Source organism: Pituophis catenifer, unplaced genomic scaffold (genome assembly GCF_029215685.1).
Source record: "Pituophis catenifer annectens isolate HBS135680 unplaced genomic scaffold, rPitCat1.0.hap2 SCAF_1, whole genome shotgun sequence".
NCBI classification, from domain to species: Eukaryota; Metazoa; Chordata; class Lepidosauria; order Squamata; family Colubridae; genus Pituophis; species Pituophis catenifer.
The window spans coordinates 232812440-232829531 of NW_027256881.1; the positions used below are offsets into that span (position 1 = coordinate 232812440).

At 41.1% G+C, this 17092-nt stretch overlaps 2 protein-coding genes across 3 annotated transcripts in view; both read right to left on the bottom strand.

Moving 5' to 3' along the window:
* PTPRN (protein tyrosine phosphatase receptor type N) overlaps positions 1 to 10850 on the bottom strand; it is a 47004-nt gene extending 36154 nt beyond the window's left edge. Inside the window, exon 1 of the mRNA XM_070956800.1 lies at positions 10718 to 10850. Within this exon, the coding sequence (XP_070812901.1) occupies positions 10718 to 10850 (133 nt within the window). The remainder of the gene's footprint in view (positions 1 to 10717) is intronic.
* Positions 10851 to 13880: 3030 nt separating this feature from the next.
* The window catches only part of DNPEP (aspartyl aminopeptidase), a 48654-nt gene continuing 45442 nt past the window's right edge, over positions 13881 to 17092 (bottom strand). For both annotated transcript variants that reach the window (XM_070956610.1, XM_070956635.1), the window contains exons 12-15: positions 16198 to 16237; positions 15445 to 15546; positions 14542 to 14709; positions 13881 to 14008 (exon numbers count right to left, since the gene is read on the bottom strand). In XM_070956610.1, coding sequence (XP_070812711.1) covers positions 13958 to 14008; positions 14542 to 14709; positions 15445 to 15546; positions 16198 to 16237 — 361 coding nt within the window. In that variant the 3' untranslated portion in view covers positions 13881 to 13957. The remainder of the gene's footprint in view (positions 14009 to 14541; positions 14710 to 15444; positions 15547 to 16197; positions 16238 to 17092) is intronic.

Genomic DNA, 17092 nt, shown 5'->3' on the forward strand with positions numbered 1-17092 from the left:
GTGGGCATGGCATGACTTGGTAGGCATGGCTTGGTGGGCGTGGCAGGGGAAGGATACTGCAAAATCCCCATTTCCTCCCAATCAGCTGGGACTAGAGAGGCAAAGAATAGATGGAGGCGTGGCCAGTCAGAGGAGGTATTTACCGGTTCTCTTCTCCGAACTACTCAGAATTTCTGCTACTGGTTCTCCAGAACTGGTTAGAACCTGCTGAAACCCACCTCTTCATGGATCCTGTATATTTGTTACTGAGAAGTTCTTCTTAGGTCCAACCTTTGCAGTCTCAGACAAGCTGTTTCCACAATAGAAGACTTCCACATTACTGAATGCAGAATTAAGATGATTACCACACAGTTGTTAAAATAGCCACTGATCAAAAGGTGGTAAACTCCTTTTTCCTCTTTCCTCCTCCCTGCCCATAAGAATCCACAATAAACAACTGAGTATTCATCCCAGTCCCTCCCTCAAATATCTTTTTAATTTGTAGCTTCCCCTGGTTTTTTTCCCCCTCCCCCTTTTAAAGAAAGTAATTGATTCTGATTTGAGTGATATGGACATTCTGGGTTGTCCTTAGCTGATTCTTATTCCCTTTAGGGACAAGAGGAGGAGATTATAATTACTGGTTTCCTTGCTGCGATCAAAACATTGCTTTACCTTGTGGGATCCTTGCAGAATCACCGTTTGCAATCTCATAAATATAATACAAATAATTTGTAGAAGTTGTTCAGGTTTATATAAGAATAAGCTAAAATGTTAGATTCCCTGCTTGCAGGAAACAGGAACAAATTAATTAAAAGCAATTAAGGGATATCACAGCAACAATCACTAAAACCAAACATGAATTATTTATTACCTTTGTTTCTTTTTAAGGGGAAAGAGTAGAAGTTGGTGTTCTTAAGACAAATAAACATTTGCATAATAGAGGGGGAAAAAAAAGCCTACGAATGAAAATGCCTTGAATACAACATTTTGGCACTGATGTTGTACTTCCTTTTAACACTGAACAGGGGCTAAGAACTTATTCTAAGCTTAATTAACCATACAGTTAAACAAAGCCAGTCACAAGATGACTGCCAGGAGCTAACCATAGTGCTGAAACGCACCGCAGCCAATCTCTAAAAATTGGAGCTGGCTAAAGATGCTCAGTTACAAAGAAACAGCAGATCCTCCATTCCTAATGATATAAGAATGAGTCGGAGGTTAGTAAACCTAAGGCAACACTGACATCTTAGCTGGGCCCTATCACTTTTCTTTAAAAGAAAGAAGAAAATGATAAGGAAGTGTCCACACATCAAAATATCTCTGCAAATTTTCTTGCAAACCCCCTAGATGAGATGGATCAAGCCTAGAATCAAATACTTTTCAAAGGGATGGAGAAAATACCTATTTGTGAAGGTAAAACCAGATGTAAGGGAGCACTGCAGTGTTGGCTGCTGTGTCCTTTTCCTAGGCTAAACTGGCAGTTTCCTACTTCTCTTTCCAAAAGGGAAAACTCACTGTTCTATTGATAAAATGCAATGCATGTGAATAGCGATCATGAGAGAAAAGTGGAAGAACACAGAGAAACACAGGGAACATTCATTTAAGAGTAGATTGATATTTCATAGAACAAATATTTGCCAAGTGTGCTATGAGGTCTTTTAAACATATCATAAAATGTAAATAATTCTATCCATCTCCTATTTACATAGACACATTATCTTCAGTTTATTGCACTTAGAAGGGAAAAGCATGCAATATAACTGACAAACACATTTACTACCTAAATGTGGACTACTCCCATGGAGGTTTCTGTGTATGATACTGGGTCTGGGAGAGACTGCCACATATGCATCAGTCACCCATCAAATATGTTCTCAAATACTAGTATTTCATCATCAAAAACTAACAGCTATAACCATTTAGCCTAGATTGGAAATTTACTGTAATTCTTGGCCACTTTTATTTATTCTTTTTGGTTCAAAGGACATAATTGCTCCAAAGATGTATTCCCTAGAAAGCTTTTTTCGTATTTTAATCCTTATATTCCCTGTTGAAAACCTTGTTAATTCTAAAGGTACCTGGAGATGGGGATTTTTTTTTTTTAAAAAAAGGGTTCAATCAATTACTGCTTGTGGTTTTGTTCTGTCTGCTGCTGCTGCATCTCGCTGTTGCATGCAATCTTTTTCCTTTTAATTACTTTCTTTTTTTATTAATATACTTATGCCTTTTAAATTTTGTAAGTTGCCTTCTTTTTACTAAAAATACAAACAAAAATGCTTTAAAACATGAACATTCAAAGATGACAGACATGGTCAATGTACAAAATATAATTCAACTCAACTGTAATACACAAAATAATGAACCCAAAAACAAATTAATCAAGGATAACAACTAAAAGAGAAAGTTGTTTCAATTATCAAAAAAGCAACTTCTTGGAAATGCCAGTAAAACCATGGGAACAATGTCTTCTACTGAATGCATGGAGAAAGATACTAAAACGTATTTAGAGCATCAGGGTAGAATTGTGTCATGTCTGCTCCTACTGCAGTTATTTTTTTTTTTTCTTTATTCATCAAATTAAATAAAAAAAGATAAGAGACAAGGACCAGGGTCCAGGGTCCAGGGTCCAGGAACCAAAATAAAGTTTATAACTACAAACAAACATATTCAGATTCATGTATTCTCTTTCTCCAGACGGCAGGAAGAAAACCAGTAAATTGAAACTTCAGAAGCATATTTCAGCTAAAGAACCAGAGTAATACTAAATGATACAGAACACAGGGACATCGCATCTTAAAAATTGGTAAAGAATTCTGCCTTGTTGCAGGAATGTAATAATAGGTCAGTCTGCTTTCTCTCGGGATGTGGAAGTTGCAATAATTCTTGCACTGAATGGGATATTTAAGCATGAAGGGACTAACACAGGGTTTTCCCACATGGATAGATACTTCCTTTCTCAACTGATATGAAGGGGGAAGGAGTCCAGACTGCTCCAAACGCCTTGCTCTTATATCAGACTTCAAAATATCTATTTATTTCTGAGATTTAGAGACAACCTTAATCCAAAATGATTCTAAGCAGTTTCCACCAAATAATAAAACAATTTAAAAATAGCAATAAAATAAAATAAAATAAGTGGCTCCAGAAAACCCAGTCCCTCTAAGAAGCAATACCTACAATGCTCCACAAATATCTGACCCCAAATTCAGAAAAATATAGAGAAGCTTTTCCCTAAAGGCCTTTCATTTATACACCAAGGGTGAGGAGCTATGGCCCTTTTATCTTGTGGACTTCAACTCCCAGGCTGGCTCAGGAATTCTGGGAGTTGAAGTCCACAAGTCATAAAAGGGCCACTTCTATTATACATCATTTGTATCACTTGAACTCAGCTTTGCCAAGCTTAGTCTACAGAAAGATCAAGCAATGTCTAAATGGCCAGCTACAACTAAGAAACTCTCATTCCACCCAACTTTTTCATAGTATTCCAAGTGCTGTTCTTCACATTGCAAACATTAAGAGGGAACAATCCAAATATAGGACATATCTTGGCTTATAAAGGATAATCTCGGAAAAAAGCCAGCAATGTACATTCATCTAAAATCCTGAAAACATTTAGTTAATGTAATTATTTCCCCAATAAAATTTAAATATCCAACTTATTAGATGGTAAATAAAAAAAAGTTTTCCTATATTAAAAAAGCAGCCCGACAGTAACATGGATTTATTAAGGATGACTTTGTAATGTGCTGTCCTCACTGTTGCTCCACCCCAGCTATTGTGTTGCTATGCAATGTAGGTCTTTGCTGCCTGAATCCCCATCCAGAAATATAATTGTGAATTCATATTATGTAATTATAACAATTTATTCATACTGATGTCTTCCAAGCAGGTTCTGACAATAGTTTCTTCCTTTCTCCACAGCATTTTTTTTCTTTTAAGAAAACTTACCTTTTTCTTTGAAAGCTTCTGCTGTTTTTAAGTCTTTGACCCACCGATGGGTCAAAGATTATCGATTGATGTTTTGAAGAAAGGTGTAAAGATCACTATCTCCATTGTGAATTCAAGACTAATGCAGGCATAGCTTCTGGTGATTGCTACTTTCTTCTTCTTTTTTTTTTAAAATAAGAAGCAGTTTTAAATACAATTATAAATTTACCTCTTTCTCTAAAGTTACATACTGTACTGAAAAACTGTTGGTGGTATGCTCATGCACACATTCACAGACACATGAAAACATACTTAGGGGGCTAAATATGCTATAAAATAATCTAATCTTGAATTCCTAAATATACCCTTTCAATTCCTCAACGCATAACTTCAGAGTATGAATGTAATTCAGTTACTTTAGTAAGACACTTTGTGAAAGCTTGGCTTACAAGGCAAGGGAGAAACAATTAAAAGGAAAGAATAAACCATGGCCCCAGAGGTGCTGCCTCAGACTGGGAATGTAAACTATTCCCATTTCTATTAAAAGCTATCTCAAAGGGAAACTGAAAACTATAGGCAATGTGATTTTATTCAGGGTTTTTTTTTCTAAGCATTTCTATCATTTCTTATCAAGAGAAATCAGAATAGCTATGAGTCATACATTCAACTGTGTCAGCGGTTTGATATTCCTGTCGTTCCAATGTTTCAATATCACATAGACCATATTAGCTGTCAAGACCGGAGAAAAATCTAAGGAATAATTGAATCTATCAGGACAAAACCAGAATCTCATCAGATTCCACACGTACAAAAGCAGCGCACCCTGGTAGTGAAGGCCAATTTACTGCCCCTTTAGGAAGCTGTGGCTCATGGAAGCAGGTATCTTTAGGTATACAGCCCCAAGCACATAAATGTAACTTGGGACTTTTAATCCTGTGAAATTATTATTCCATAAAAATACCGAAGAAGGTAAACTAGAGAATGCCAGAGAATAAAAATAGTAGATCTTTTATCTTCAGCCACCTCCATATGGAATATCTACTCTGAGTCAGAGTGGGCTAACATAACATACGTTGTACCTCCTCTGACGTCTTTATCAGTATGACTCAGAGGTCTCCAGAGAAGTACCGGTAGTATTCTGCAACCAACCATAGCAGCATCTGTGGCCATGTCAACTCACCTATGAGCCGAATTCTAACAACACGTTCAGCAAACCAGGCAATCGTGGTGCACCTGACAAAGGATCAGATATAGCAATGCCACCACTTGCAGTTTAATCCGAAGTACCACTGGGCAATTGGGGACAAATTTCAAAGGTTAAAATGATAGATGGACGCCATGACAGTCTTTAAAATCCATCTGCCCCTCCAGGAACATTAATTTGGTCAGCCTGAACCAGAACGTAGCTGACTGGTTTTTTTTTTAAATATTATTTTGTTTTACAGGGTTATCAAATTGACTAGTAGGGTTAACATTAATTGACAAAGCAGAAACAAAACAGTAAAACAACTACCCAGCCAGGAGACAGAAAAACTTAAATGACATTCACTCCAGCAGGCTCACAAATTGTTCTTGCCCAGTGCGTGCTGGAAAAGCCAGGTTTTTGAAAGGGCAGCAGGGCTGCTGGAGCCATATGGTCTTGGCAGTGGGGGATGCTGTTCCAAAAATTAGGCATGGTTATAGAGGAGACGTACCTCCTGAGTTCTGTAAAATGACCCGCTTATTGATGGGAGCTGGAGCATGCCAACTCCATCAGATCTTATAGGATGGACAGAGACAATAGAGATCTGCAGTCTCACAAATACCAAATCCTTCTGGCACAAAAGGCTGCATAGTTGACCATTAGCTCCCTAAAATGTTCTTGGAAGCCAGCTGACAAGCAGTGGAGGACATGAGCATCAAGGCATGTCCATAACTCAGCTGCCACAATCTGCACCACCTACAGCTTTCAAGTGGTGTTGAAATGACAGAATGCATTGCAGTAATCCAAATGAGAGATGATTAAGACCCAAGTGACTAGATGGGCTTCCAAATTCAGGAGTGGGTGCAATTGGTACACAAAATTGATTTATGCAAAAGCCCTCCTTCCTGTGGGTGACAACTAATATTTGAGTAGGAGTAAGAGTCTAGCTCTCTGTCTCTGTCTCTCTCTCTCACACACACAGCCTCCTGAGCTGCATGCCAGTTTTCTCTGACCAAGTGTAGGACAGTCTCTAATGTTGGGTGGTCCCACATGCTTCATTTACGGAAGGAAATCTCTCTCCAGGGTTCGTAAAATAGCAGGAGTTATATCAAAATAGAGCTTTGTTCCAATTAACCCCCATTATTATTTTCATCTGCCAATTGATCACTGTTTTCAGTCATGAAATAAGGCGAAAAGACAATGATGTTCCAGTATTATAAAGCAAATATAAATATTGCGCTTCTATCAAAACAGGCTCCAAATTTCATGTAGCATCAGTCCTGTATTTTTCATCTTTCCCCAAATTTCTTGTTTATTCACTAATTTCAATTGTGTCATAATTTTTCTCTTGGGATTCCAAGTGCCTGAAGAAAAACTGCAAAATTCAAACAAATGGGAACTGGTATATACTATTTGTTGGTATCCCCAAATTCCCGCAGGGAATAACCATGATCATGTTAAAAACATACAAAAACTTTCCACCAATCAAGACTGTCCTTTGTGGATACTGTTTATACTTTTAAAAATGAAGCTATGTATTATATATATATATATATATTTAAAAAATTAACATCTTGAATTAATTTGATCAGCTTGACTAGGCAGTTGGCCCATATTGGGAGGGAGGGAGGGAGGGAGAAAGAAGCTATTAGAAAAAGGTTTCCTAAAAAACTGATCACTAAAATGAATGATGGAAAGAAGTCCAAATTTCTCAAGAGTCAAAAAAGTAAACACGGAATAACTGGACCCAGCTCATTTGGGAAGAAAATCCTCTTCATTTTTGCTTAACCCAATCAATGTAGGATCTCATAACAGAGCTTAGGTTTCCTCTCTCCAAATTCTGGTATCTACTGGCACAGGGAGAACTCAGGGCTAGAGGAAAAAAGCTCCATCTATACAAAACTGAGAATTGGTATAGTGTGAGAACTCCTGTTTACTGTATCCGCCATTTCTCTTAGACTGCTTGGAGTCTTTTAAATCACTAATGAAAATATTTATACGCAGCAAGGTTTCAAGGCTCCAAAAGCCATGGATTGCAGATTAGGGGACTCCATCTTGAGCCCTACCCTTCCATGTTTGTAAGACAGAGTAGCAAAAGGTCTTTAGGAACCCTTCCCCGGATCTCCTCTGTTTAAGACATTTTGCTAAAACCTTATGTGCTTAAAAAGTAGGAAGAATTTCCTGTTTTAAATCTAGACGTTTTGCCAGAGACACAATCCACTGAAATGGAATGGAAATCAAACCAAGGCAAGGCATTAATGTAGCAACATAATATTATAGTCAACCTGCTGTTGAAATGTATATTAATGCTCATATTCCTTAGTGGCAATAACATGTAAACACAATAGCATGTGTGTGAATATGTATGTGTGGCATTTACATAATTGCAGCCAATGGACTGGGGGAAAAATGTGGCTTGTAGTCAAAATGTTAAAGGCTGTGATAGCATTTAGCAATGTTTCATTAAAACACCAAGGAAAAACACTTGTTCAAAAATTAGTCATCATAGAAAAGAGGGAAAGCAACTCTTCCATTTTTGGAATCTCAAATGGTTTTTTAATAATGACCCGTATTATTTCATCTCATTAACTGTGGCTGCTGTAGCTCATACTATACCACGATATCATTAGAGCTGTTTAAAAATGACTTCTTGTTCCTCTTCTCCACCTGAATCTCATCACCAGTGAATGTAATCTGATGAAATACTAACCTACTATTCAGGTCTGGGTTACTCAATTAAGCATGCTGAGGTTTAGGGTCTCTCTTACATAGGTACCAAGTGTGATACTCTATAGATTATTCTGTTTATCTAGTAGTTATACAGAAATCAGAGCAATTAACTACTTAACAAGCTACTTGCAATTATTATTTTTGCCTAAATCATTCTGTGTAGAATGCAGTTGTCAGATGTAACTGGCTCGGTTAAAGAATAATAATGCCACAAAAGATTAACATCAAGGTTTTGTCAATGAGCCATTCCAAAAAAATTACTCAGTAAGAGACCTTACCTAAGGACAATAAAAGGATGTTTACTCTCTTTGGGAAAGTTTGAAATAATATTTAGAAAAGTAAAAAGTTTCTCAGCTATCTTAAACTAGAATAATATGAATGTTGACCATAAATCTTTCAACAGGAATAAAAGATATGACTCTGCCACATATATGCTGTTCTTTCATTTACGAAATCTACCTTTTTTTTTTTTGGCTCAGTAAAGATATACAGAAGACTGTGATCAACCATGAAGGTTCATTATCAGTATTACTACTTTTTTCGTTATCAGTATTATTACTGCAAGAACATCAACCAATCTTCCAAAAGCAAAGAAATAATAATGCCCATTTCTTATTCCTGTCATCATTCTCCAATCCAGGCGTTGCCTGCTTTATCAACATCAAAAAGAAGATCATTATTTCTGCAAGAAAGCGTTTGGATGGAAGCATAGGTCAGTTTCTCTGCAGAAAATATAGCCATACACAATCACCCTGCTGTGTTATATCCAAGCTGATGGTTAAACTTCTGGATTTATGGAAGAGAAGAGACAAAATGGGACACAAATCTTCCCACCAGATCTAGTCAATATTTATATTAATGAAGAATTTCAGCTCTTGTATATTTTACTTTTTAGAAGCCTGCTCCTTTTGTTTCTCATATGCCAGCAAACACTTCTGTAAGACTCCATTGGAATCTGTTTCATAAGATGCTGTGGAAAGAAAAGTATTTGCTTTTCAACATTTTTCTCCATCAATACACCATTTCCAATATAGTCTTCTTCAACAAAGAATGTACTTAGCATTGAAGTAGGACTTTAGGGTTACGTATATCTGATTTGGTAGATCCTTCCTGAATGTGATGTGGTACCTTGGGCCCATCTGCTAACATTTTCTTCCTTGGTAGACAAAACCTCGCCCTCTTGCTAATTCTAAAGCTGGATTCATAATCAAAAAGATTTTTGAGATGATGTTTTCTCTGTACCAGTTTTATAGTGTATAATGGTTCATCCATGCTTCCTCAATCACAGTCACTGTAGTTCCAAGGCAAGGGTAGGGCAACTTGGTCTTTTCAAATAGTTTGGACTACAGCTCCCACAATCCTCACCATTGTCTACACTGGCTGGATCTCATCGCAGCTGGTATTGCAAAATCCCTGGAGTGATCCAAATTGAACAATCCTAAGCCAAAGAGCATGGATCTGCCTACAACAACCTCATGCAAAGGTTCTAATCTACAAGGGTATCTACAAGGTAGCAAAGATGAACAATCAGACATGGTAAAGCACCAATGTCAAAGCCCTTCAGTGTTTCATAGGCACCCTGGCATAAGTGTGGAAGGGAAGAGATGCAGAACTAATTCCAAACAGGAATTCCCTCTCAACAACAATTGAGCGATCTCCAGCAGCAGCAGCAGCCAGAGAGAAAGGGAGGGAGGAGGAAGCCGGGACAGCTGATATTTGCAACAGGCAGCTGAGCCAGGATGGAAAAGTGGAGGGGGATGAAGAGACCATCGAGAATGACGTCAGTGAATTGACTGAGCAGGAAAACACGGCGTATTTTTTTGGGGGGGGGGAGCTCGAACTGGATCCGCTCTGTAACTGAATACAGCAAGCTGCGTGTGGAGGGGCCGTGGGAGACACGCAGCTAGCCAAACCTGACAACGCCGTGACGCGAAAATGACAAGCAGCCACGCAAAATGGTGACAATATCCCTTTTGGAGGGAGGGGGCCCGAATCCGCACTTGGGAAAACTCGCCCCAAAAGCGGAGGGGAGGAGGAAAATATACTTGCCTATGCAACAGCAAAAAAAAAAAAAAAAGAGAGAGAGAGAGAGAGAGAGAGAGGGGAGATGCAAGAAAGGAAAAAGGGGGGAGGAGGAGGAGGAAGGAAGCTGCGCGGTGCTAACTCGCCTAGCGGGAGGAGAGGGGGGAAAAAAACAACAAACCCACCCCAATATTCTCAGGGGCAAAACAAGATGGAAAAGGGGTGGGGTGATAGCGTGGGATTCAGCCCACCGGGACCGGAGAAGTGGTTCGGTTCCGTTTTCAAGGAGCTGGTGTCGGATCTTTTGACGGATGCTTTTTTTTTTTTTAAATAGAAGGAAGGTGCCCGTTTGCCGCCGCTTTCAGGAAAAGCAGCAGCCTGCAGAAAAGGGGAGAGGTGGAAGCCTTCCCCGCCCTTCTGCCCAGTGAACCCCCTTTTCCCCAAATCCCCACCATCTTTGGCGCTCAAAGGCACCCTTTCATCCCACCCAGCAAAAAGACGCTCCCCTAATCCACCCCCACCCAAGGAGGGACCTCTCCCCCCCCCACCCCCAAGTTTATTCTAGGGACGCAGATAGAGGAGGAAGGAGGGGAGGGAAATCACCTCCGTCCGGCGTGGAATAGAGAAGGGCGTGCAACTCCATCCAACCATATGGAAGCAAAGGCGCTATGGCTGGTCGCTAGAAAGGGCAAAAAGCGGAGACGCTGCCCAGGCGCCTGTAGAGAGCCCCGGGGGTGGGGACGGTGGGGGGCACGGTTCGCCCTACCAATTCCAGCTCCGAGCATCCCAACCAAGTCTACCCGGTCCCCTTTTGGCATCTTCCCTCTCCCTCCCGGCAGCCCTTTTTCAAAGCGCATCCTTGTCCTCAGTTCTCACCGTGCAGCACTTGCAACGGGCGATCTCCAGCAGCGCCGGCCGCCAAGAATGGAGGCGGCAACAGCAGCAGCAGCAGCAACGGAGGAAGGCAGAAACCGTCCAGTGCCCGAAGCAGACTCCGCCACCGCCCCATGCCGGTCGCTGCCCCAGCTCACAGCCCGGGCAGCCGCCACTTCCACGGCCGCTGCACCATCCCTAATCAGCGCCCCCTCCAGACCAACACTGGCACGGCACCGCCCCGCAAACCAACCAATCTCAAGACCCATGCAAAATGGATTCTCGGCCCCATCAACCTATCGCAGTCCAGGAAAAGGACACGCCTGAATTCGAAACGCGGGGTTTAACTATCCCTGGCCACGCCCGACTTTTAGGGTTACGCCTCCGTATTAAAAAAAATAAAATAAAATAAAAATGAAGCCTCACCTCTCCCACCTGCTATTATACCTGGTGCGTTCCCAAGTCCTGGCAATGCCTCCTCCAATAAATTGCATTAACATTCTAAGTTGACGCCCTTCTGTTTAATCATGTTTCAGCCCTGCATCAATCACAATGCAGAGAAGATGGTAAATTATACCTCTTGCAGGCAGGCATTAAGCACAGCCTAGGTTTTGCTCATTTGAAGCTCCAATATATACCTGTTACAAACCTGAAGCTCTTCTAAGCTTATGCAGCCCTGAAGGTCGACAAATTTTTACCATTTCTCACACGGCACACAGCTAGAGGGGTGAAAGTCTTGGTCTCAGGCCCTAAAACTGGCAACCCCAGAGCAGCAGCATCTCATTTCCTTTGCTCGAATCTTGCAAAGAAACCCCAATACATCCATAAAGCAAAACCAAACTGTAGCCTATAGCATCATTTCTTGGAGAGGACCATCTACATCGTATCTGGAAACGTGGTGTTACGGCACCCCATTCTAATCCTGTCTCAATGAATGCTAATGATTCACAATAGTAAAGCAGAAAGCCAGCAATACTCAATTATTGCTTCCTCATTTGCGGTGCAATTACTTTTTTAAAAAAAAAACAAAAATCAAAATCAGAAGGGGGTAACTTTCATGATGACACTTCTAAAGATAGTGGTGTGACTGTAGTACAGCTGGCTTTCTCCAGCCCCAAAGGGGGTAGTTTTAAAGTTTGGTATAAGGGACACAGAAAAAGGATGGAGAAACCTACCCTCAAAGAAACAGCAAGGAAGTGCACTTGTGGTACTATTATTGCATTCGTCTTTGTTAGTTCAAACGAAAGAGCAAGACTCAAGTGTAGTCACCTTATTATATTTAACAGAAGAAGCTGACACAATAGCCTAGCCAGTCTCGTCTCGAGCATCATTCAGATTCTGCTTCCAGCAGCATCTATAATAGTAAATGGGTTTACTATTTACTAAACCTAGTAAATAGGTTTACGGTGCCATGGATTAACCCATCTAAACATTCTTCAAGATACTGAAATGCAAGGATGGGTATTTTTTAGCATTTTGCCCTATGTGTAACCCTTGATCGGAATCCTTTTATGAATCTGCTTCCTTTTTAAACTGCTTCTGTATCCATTCAATACAGTGGGGCTTATTTCACCAGTTAATTTAGTGATTGAGAGGAACTGGAGGGACATTTTCTTATCTTCAGATGATCTACCTTCTGAGACTGGAAAAAAGCTATTTGTCAGTTCTCTAGGTCTGTTTTGCCATGGCCTCAAATTATGGTAGGTTGGATGATAACCCAATTGCAGACATCTCTCTAAAAAGCACCCAACTTCTCATTTAAACACACTTAAGAAAATGATAGCAAACAAAATGTGACATTGCCCAATGCAATTTGGCTTCCTGCCAACTAAAATTTCAACCACTGCAGAAAATTTTCCCCATTTATTCAATCCTGAAGCAAGACGACAAATTCCAAGTCAATCTTAGGAAACTCATTCTAACTCCAGGAGAAGCTTCTAACAGTGGAATCAATTGAGGAGGACAATCAGTCATTGGGACTAGACTGCCACCATGACTCCTTTCATCTCTGTGATCCTAAGAATTTGATAGGCAACTATCAAAACAGGGTTCCGTACAATTTGATTTCGCTTTGAAAGGCAACAGAGAAGCAGCTGTAAAAAAAATCTCATATATCCTGAAGTAACTCACTTATCATTTATCTTTGCGGCTGTGAGATCTAATGGTCCTAATCTGAAATAATTTATAATTACTATTAACAGCTGCCTAGAGCTGCCCAAAACAATGAGATGGACAGTATATAATTTAATAATAAATAAAAATGTGTGAAAGTAGAGCAACTCATCCAAGTAAAAATGTACGGTAGTGCCTACAAGATTGTTTTTTTTACTCTCGATGGTGGAAAAATAAAAAACCCAGAAAGGTCATAGCAATTTTCCTTCAATCTTCTATGCCACTCAGTATCTTCTAGAGGTCATTTTGTTCACAAAGACCAATTATAAACTGATTGTGGTATCACTAAATTGTCAGCAAAACCCACACCTTTGCTGGCTAGAGAACGAAGGAGTTGGATTGACACACCTCGAGGGTATCAGGTTAGGGAATGCTAATCTGTGATGGCTGATGAATAGAATGGGGCGATAATGGGAGGAAATATTCTGCCAGCATCTTTGCAGCACTACTTCTGCTAGTATCATCCAGGTTTGTGACTCTGGGTTGCTCTTTTCCCCACACGGCTATATTTTAAAATCTTTTGAGATATTCAAAGAGGTACAACATGCAATGGCCCCACTCTCCCATTATGATCTGATTGCATACTTAAAACGGTCTTCTAAGAACATAATCTATGCGAAGCAGTTCTGCATACGTGACCTTTTGTATGTTACTCGATGAGCCAGCATCACCTTGCTAACTTCACACAGCCTGTGCAAGCAGGGGATGTGGGAGTGGAAGGAGAAACGGAGGTCTGCATCATTTGGCATTTACCAACACCAGAATGTCATCTGTAATTTTACTTCCCACTTGAAATATTAAAATTATTCTAGGGGCCAGTATTTAAATTTCACCGTCTTACTGTTGACAGAGGAAAAAAAAAAGGGTTCAAAGGTTATTTTATGCCTCTCAGGCTCAGCCATAGTAATGTAAATATGCCTAAGAGGTAATTTCTGTTCTGAGGCGAGACAGAAAAACAAATCAAAACTCAGCAAGCCTCTGAACTGCACAGAGGTCACTGGATTAAAGCTGCTTTAATTATTATCCAGCCTAAGGAAAAGGGAGAGCCTCTTTCAGCATTCAGGCTGCCCATCAGCTGCTCAGAAGTGCCTGATCCAAGGTGGGAAACAAATTGAAGAAGCCCTGGGAAGGAGAAAAGAGAGAAGTCAGGGTCAGAGGGGATGCAGAGAAAGGCTCTCAAAGGGAAAAAAGCAGGCAGCTGTCAATACACACAATGGCGTCACCATGGCAGCCAGAGAATCGTGAGGCACAGTGTTGCCATGGAAACCCATCACTGATTCAAGGCCACCATTGTAGCCATGGCAACATGAAGACAAGATTACAAAGAAGAATTAGTGAGTTGCAAGAACCAAAGCCCAAACCTCTACCCAGGAACTGGGAGTGGAAGAAAGCAGATTAGGACCTGTTCCTATCTCCCAAAATTAAAAAAAAACCAACCCATTTGTTTCTTTTCCTTTCGCTTCTTCAAATCTGCTACTCCTGATTGGAGGGGTGCTTATCTGCAAAAGGGCTTTGCTAGCCACCTAGGTATATTTGTTTAGCTCAACTAATCTTCACTGGGAGGTACAGGGCAGAAGGAAAAAGAGGCAGGCTATGATTTTGCATGCCATCTTCAGCCCCATTCCCAGGGCAGGAACACCCAAGCTATCACCTACCTTGAAGAGAGTGATGGTCTGAAGAACCCCTGAGGTGCAGCACATCTCACGAATGGAGTGCATAGCTAATTGTGGGCAGCCCATATCAAGAACACGCAAACCAAGGCGGGAAGCCAGGATGGGTCCAATGGTTGTGCCACAAGGAGAATCATTTCGAACCATAAATTCCTGCAACCGACATGAGAAAGGGGGAAAAAAGGAGCAGACTGCTGACCATCTTTGATAGCAATGAAGGAGAAGGGGGAGGGGGCAGGATATAGAACTGAATCTTTCAAATGGATATCGCTGGGGTTCTTAGATCCTTGGCACTGGCCAGTCCAACTAAACAATAAGCTGAAGTTTCTAATGTGGACTGAACCACCAAATGAAAATGGAGAAGGGGACATCTTCAGAGGGAGAAGCCTTTCATTTAGCATTTAACTATAAAGCCCCAGTATCAGTGATGAAATTCAGGCGGCTCTATCCAGATCATGTGATCCGGTAGCACCGGCAGCAGGAGGCTCTGCCCATCCGCCCGGATGTCATCATGTCCTGTTTTTGACCCTCTGGAGGCGGCACATGGGCTCACATTTGCGAACCAGTAGCAAAGGTAAGTGAATACCACCCCTGCCCAATATCCATGGTCTTATTTCCCCCGTTCCTAGCAGGTAGGGTGATTTGCCCCCAGTGGAGTGCTACCCAGTGATGTAGTGCAGGGCCAGTTCCTAATGGTGGAAGCACCATGCAGCATTGGTAGCATGCAGTCAATCTTCTTTAAACTTGGAAATGAAAGTAGGGTTGGGTCTGCTTAGTACTTGGACAGAAAACACTGGGGTGTACCAGAGATCTGTGGAGTCCGCCCGTGTAGTGTTTCCAATGAAAGTGCATGGATAAAGGGAATCTTTACTTTTCAAAAACGCTTACTTGTAGAGGAACGTTGACACGAGTGGCAATCTCACGAATCAATGCCTCCGTGACAGCAGTGGAGGCATAGCGTTGGTTGCTGTTTATTTTCAGAGCAGGTCCCTGCATAGAAAATCACCAGACTGAAGAGAAGGTTCTCCACTCTGAAAATTTGTTATTTGTTAATTCTGCCTGGAATTTCTTGAGATGTGCAATTCTTCCACCCTCGCAGGAAGGGCTCGACTTGTGCTTCCCACCAGACTCTGAACTCTTAAAATGATACATCTCTTCCACATAAATAATTTACTGACGTAAGATACAAAATCTATAAAAAGAGTTTTTCTTCCTATCTGCGTGCTTCTCTCCAACTCTCCCCCATCTCTTCGTCTGGGCGAAGCACAACTGTTTTTGTCCTGTTTGTGCTCAACAAGAAGGGAGATATATCTTCCAATAATCAAAATAATTACCTTTAGCATACTTTCCCGTATCTAGGCCACCAAAACAACAGCATAATCTCCAAAAAGTGCTTTTCCGCTAGTCATCTGCCATATGGAGTTTTATTTCCCGAGCCCTCCCCAATCCTGATTCTATTCAAAACTGTTATCATTGTTTTGGGCACTCCCACAGCTGGCTCTCAAATAAGAAAAAGAAATCTCCATTTCAAGAACGGGTTTTGCATTTGACATCTGCCCCTCAGAGAGTTGTCCCTGTGGTGCTTGCTGAGACGCCTAGATTTCAAAACCACGCTGTGGACAACCAGTCCATGTTACCTACCTTGTGAAACTGTGGCCGATGGTTCTTATCATGCTTGTCCCTGCAAAAAGAACAGCCTTCAATAAGCATGCTTCCCCCCTTGTGCCTTAATTTCAAAAATCAGAGGACCGAAGGAAAAGAGGTGCTGTCGCTGTAATGCATTCAAGCCATTTTTAATAGATGAGACAGAGTAGCCCTTTTGAGAGAGCCAGTGAAGAAGCCTCTGTGCAGAGATCTCTCATTAGAACAGAATGTCTGGCCTGGAGAGAGAAGTGTTTCAAATGATTAGAATAAAATTACTTTATTCTGTAGCACATCAGCAAGAAGATGAAGGAGGCCATTTCAGCAGCAGTTCTGAAACATGTTTCAAGCTTGAAAGCACCCGGCATGGCATGTGGGACTGCATAGACCCACTTGCATATTCATCTGATTTTCGTCATACAGGCAGTTCTCATTTAATGACTGGTTGCTTAGCGACAGTTTGAAGTTACAGCAGAGCCTCCAAAACCACTTATCACCTGGTTTGCTTTACAACTGCCGCATTTGCTTTTCAAGTGCTGCACCTGTTTAATGACAGCTACAAAAAAAAGGTCATTAAAACTGGTCACTTTATGCGCCTTCACTTATGACTGGCATGCTGGAAATTCTGGGTTCCATTATTGTCATAAGGGAAGGGCTACTTTTGTGCAACTTCAAGGTTTCGGAAGAAAGATGCTTTGCCCATGACTCTGCCCCAAATCCTGGCTCAGTCCTTTACAAAATAAGTAAATAGATCCGTTCTAAAGAGTTAGCAACTTTCAGAGGGCCCCAAAATCCAGGAACAAAATTAACGATTTCTACACATCCAATTCGGTCCCACAGGCTGGATATGCTGTGGGTTCCGTCAAACAAGGAAGGTCAGCTGGTGAGGACTAAA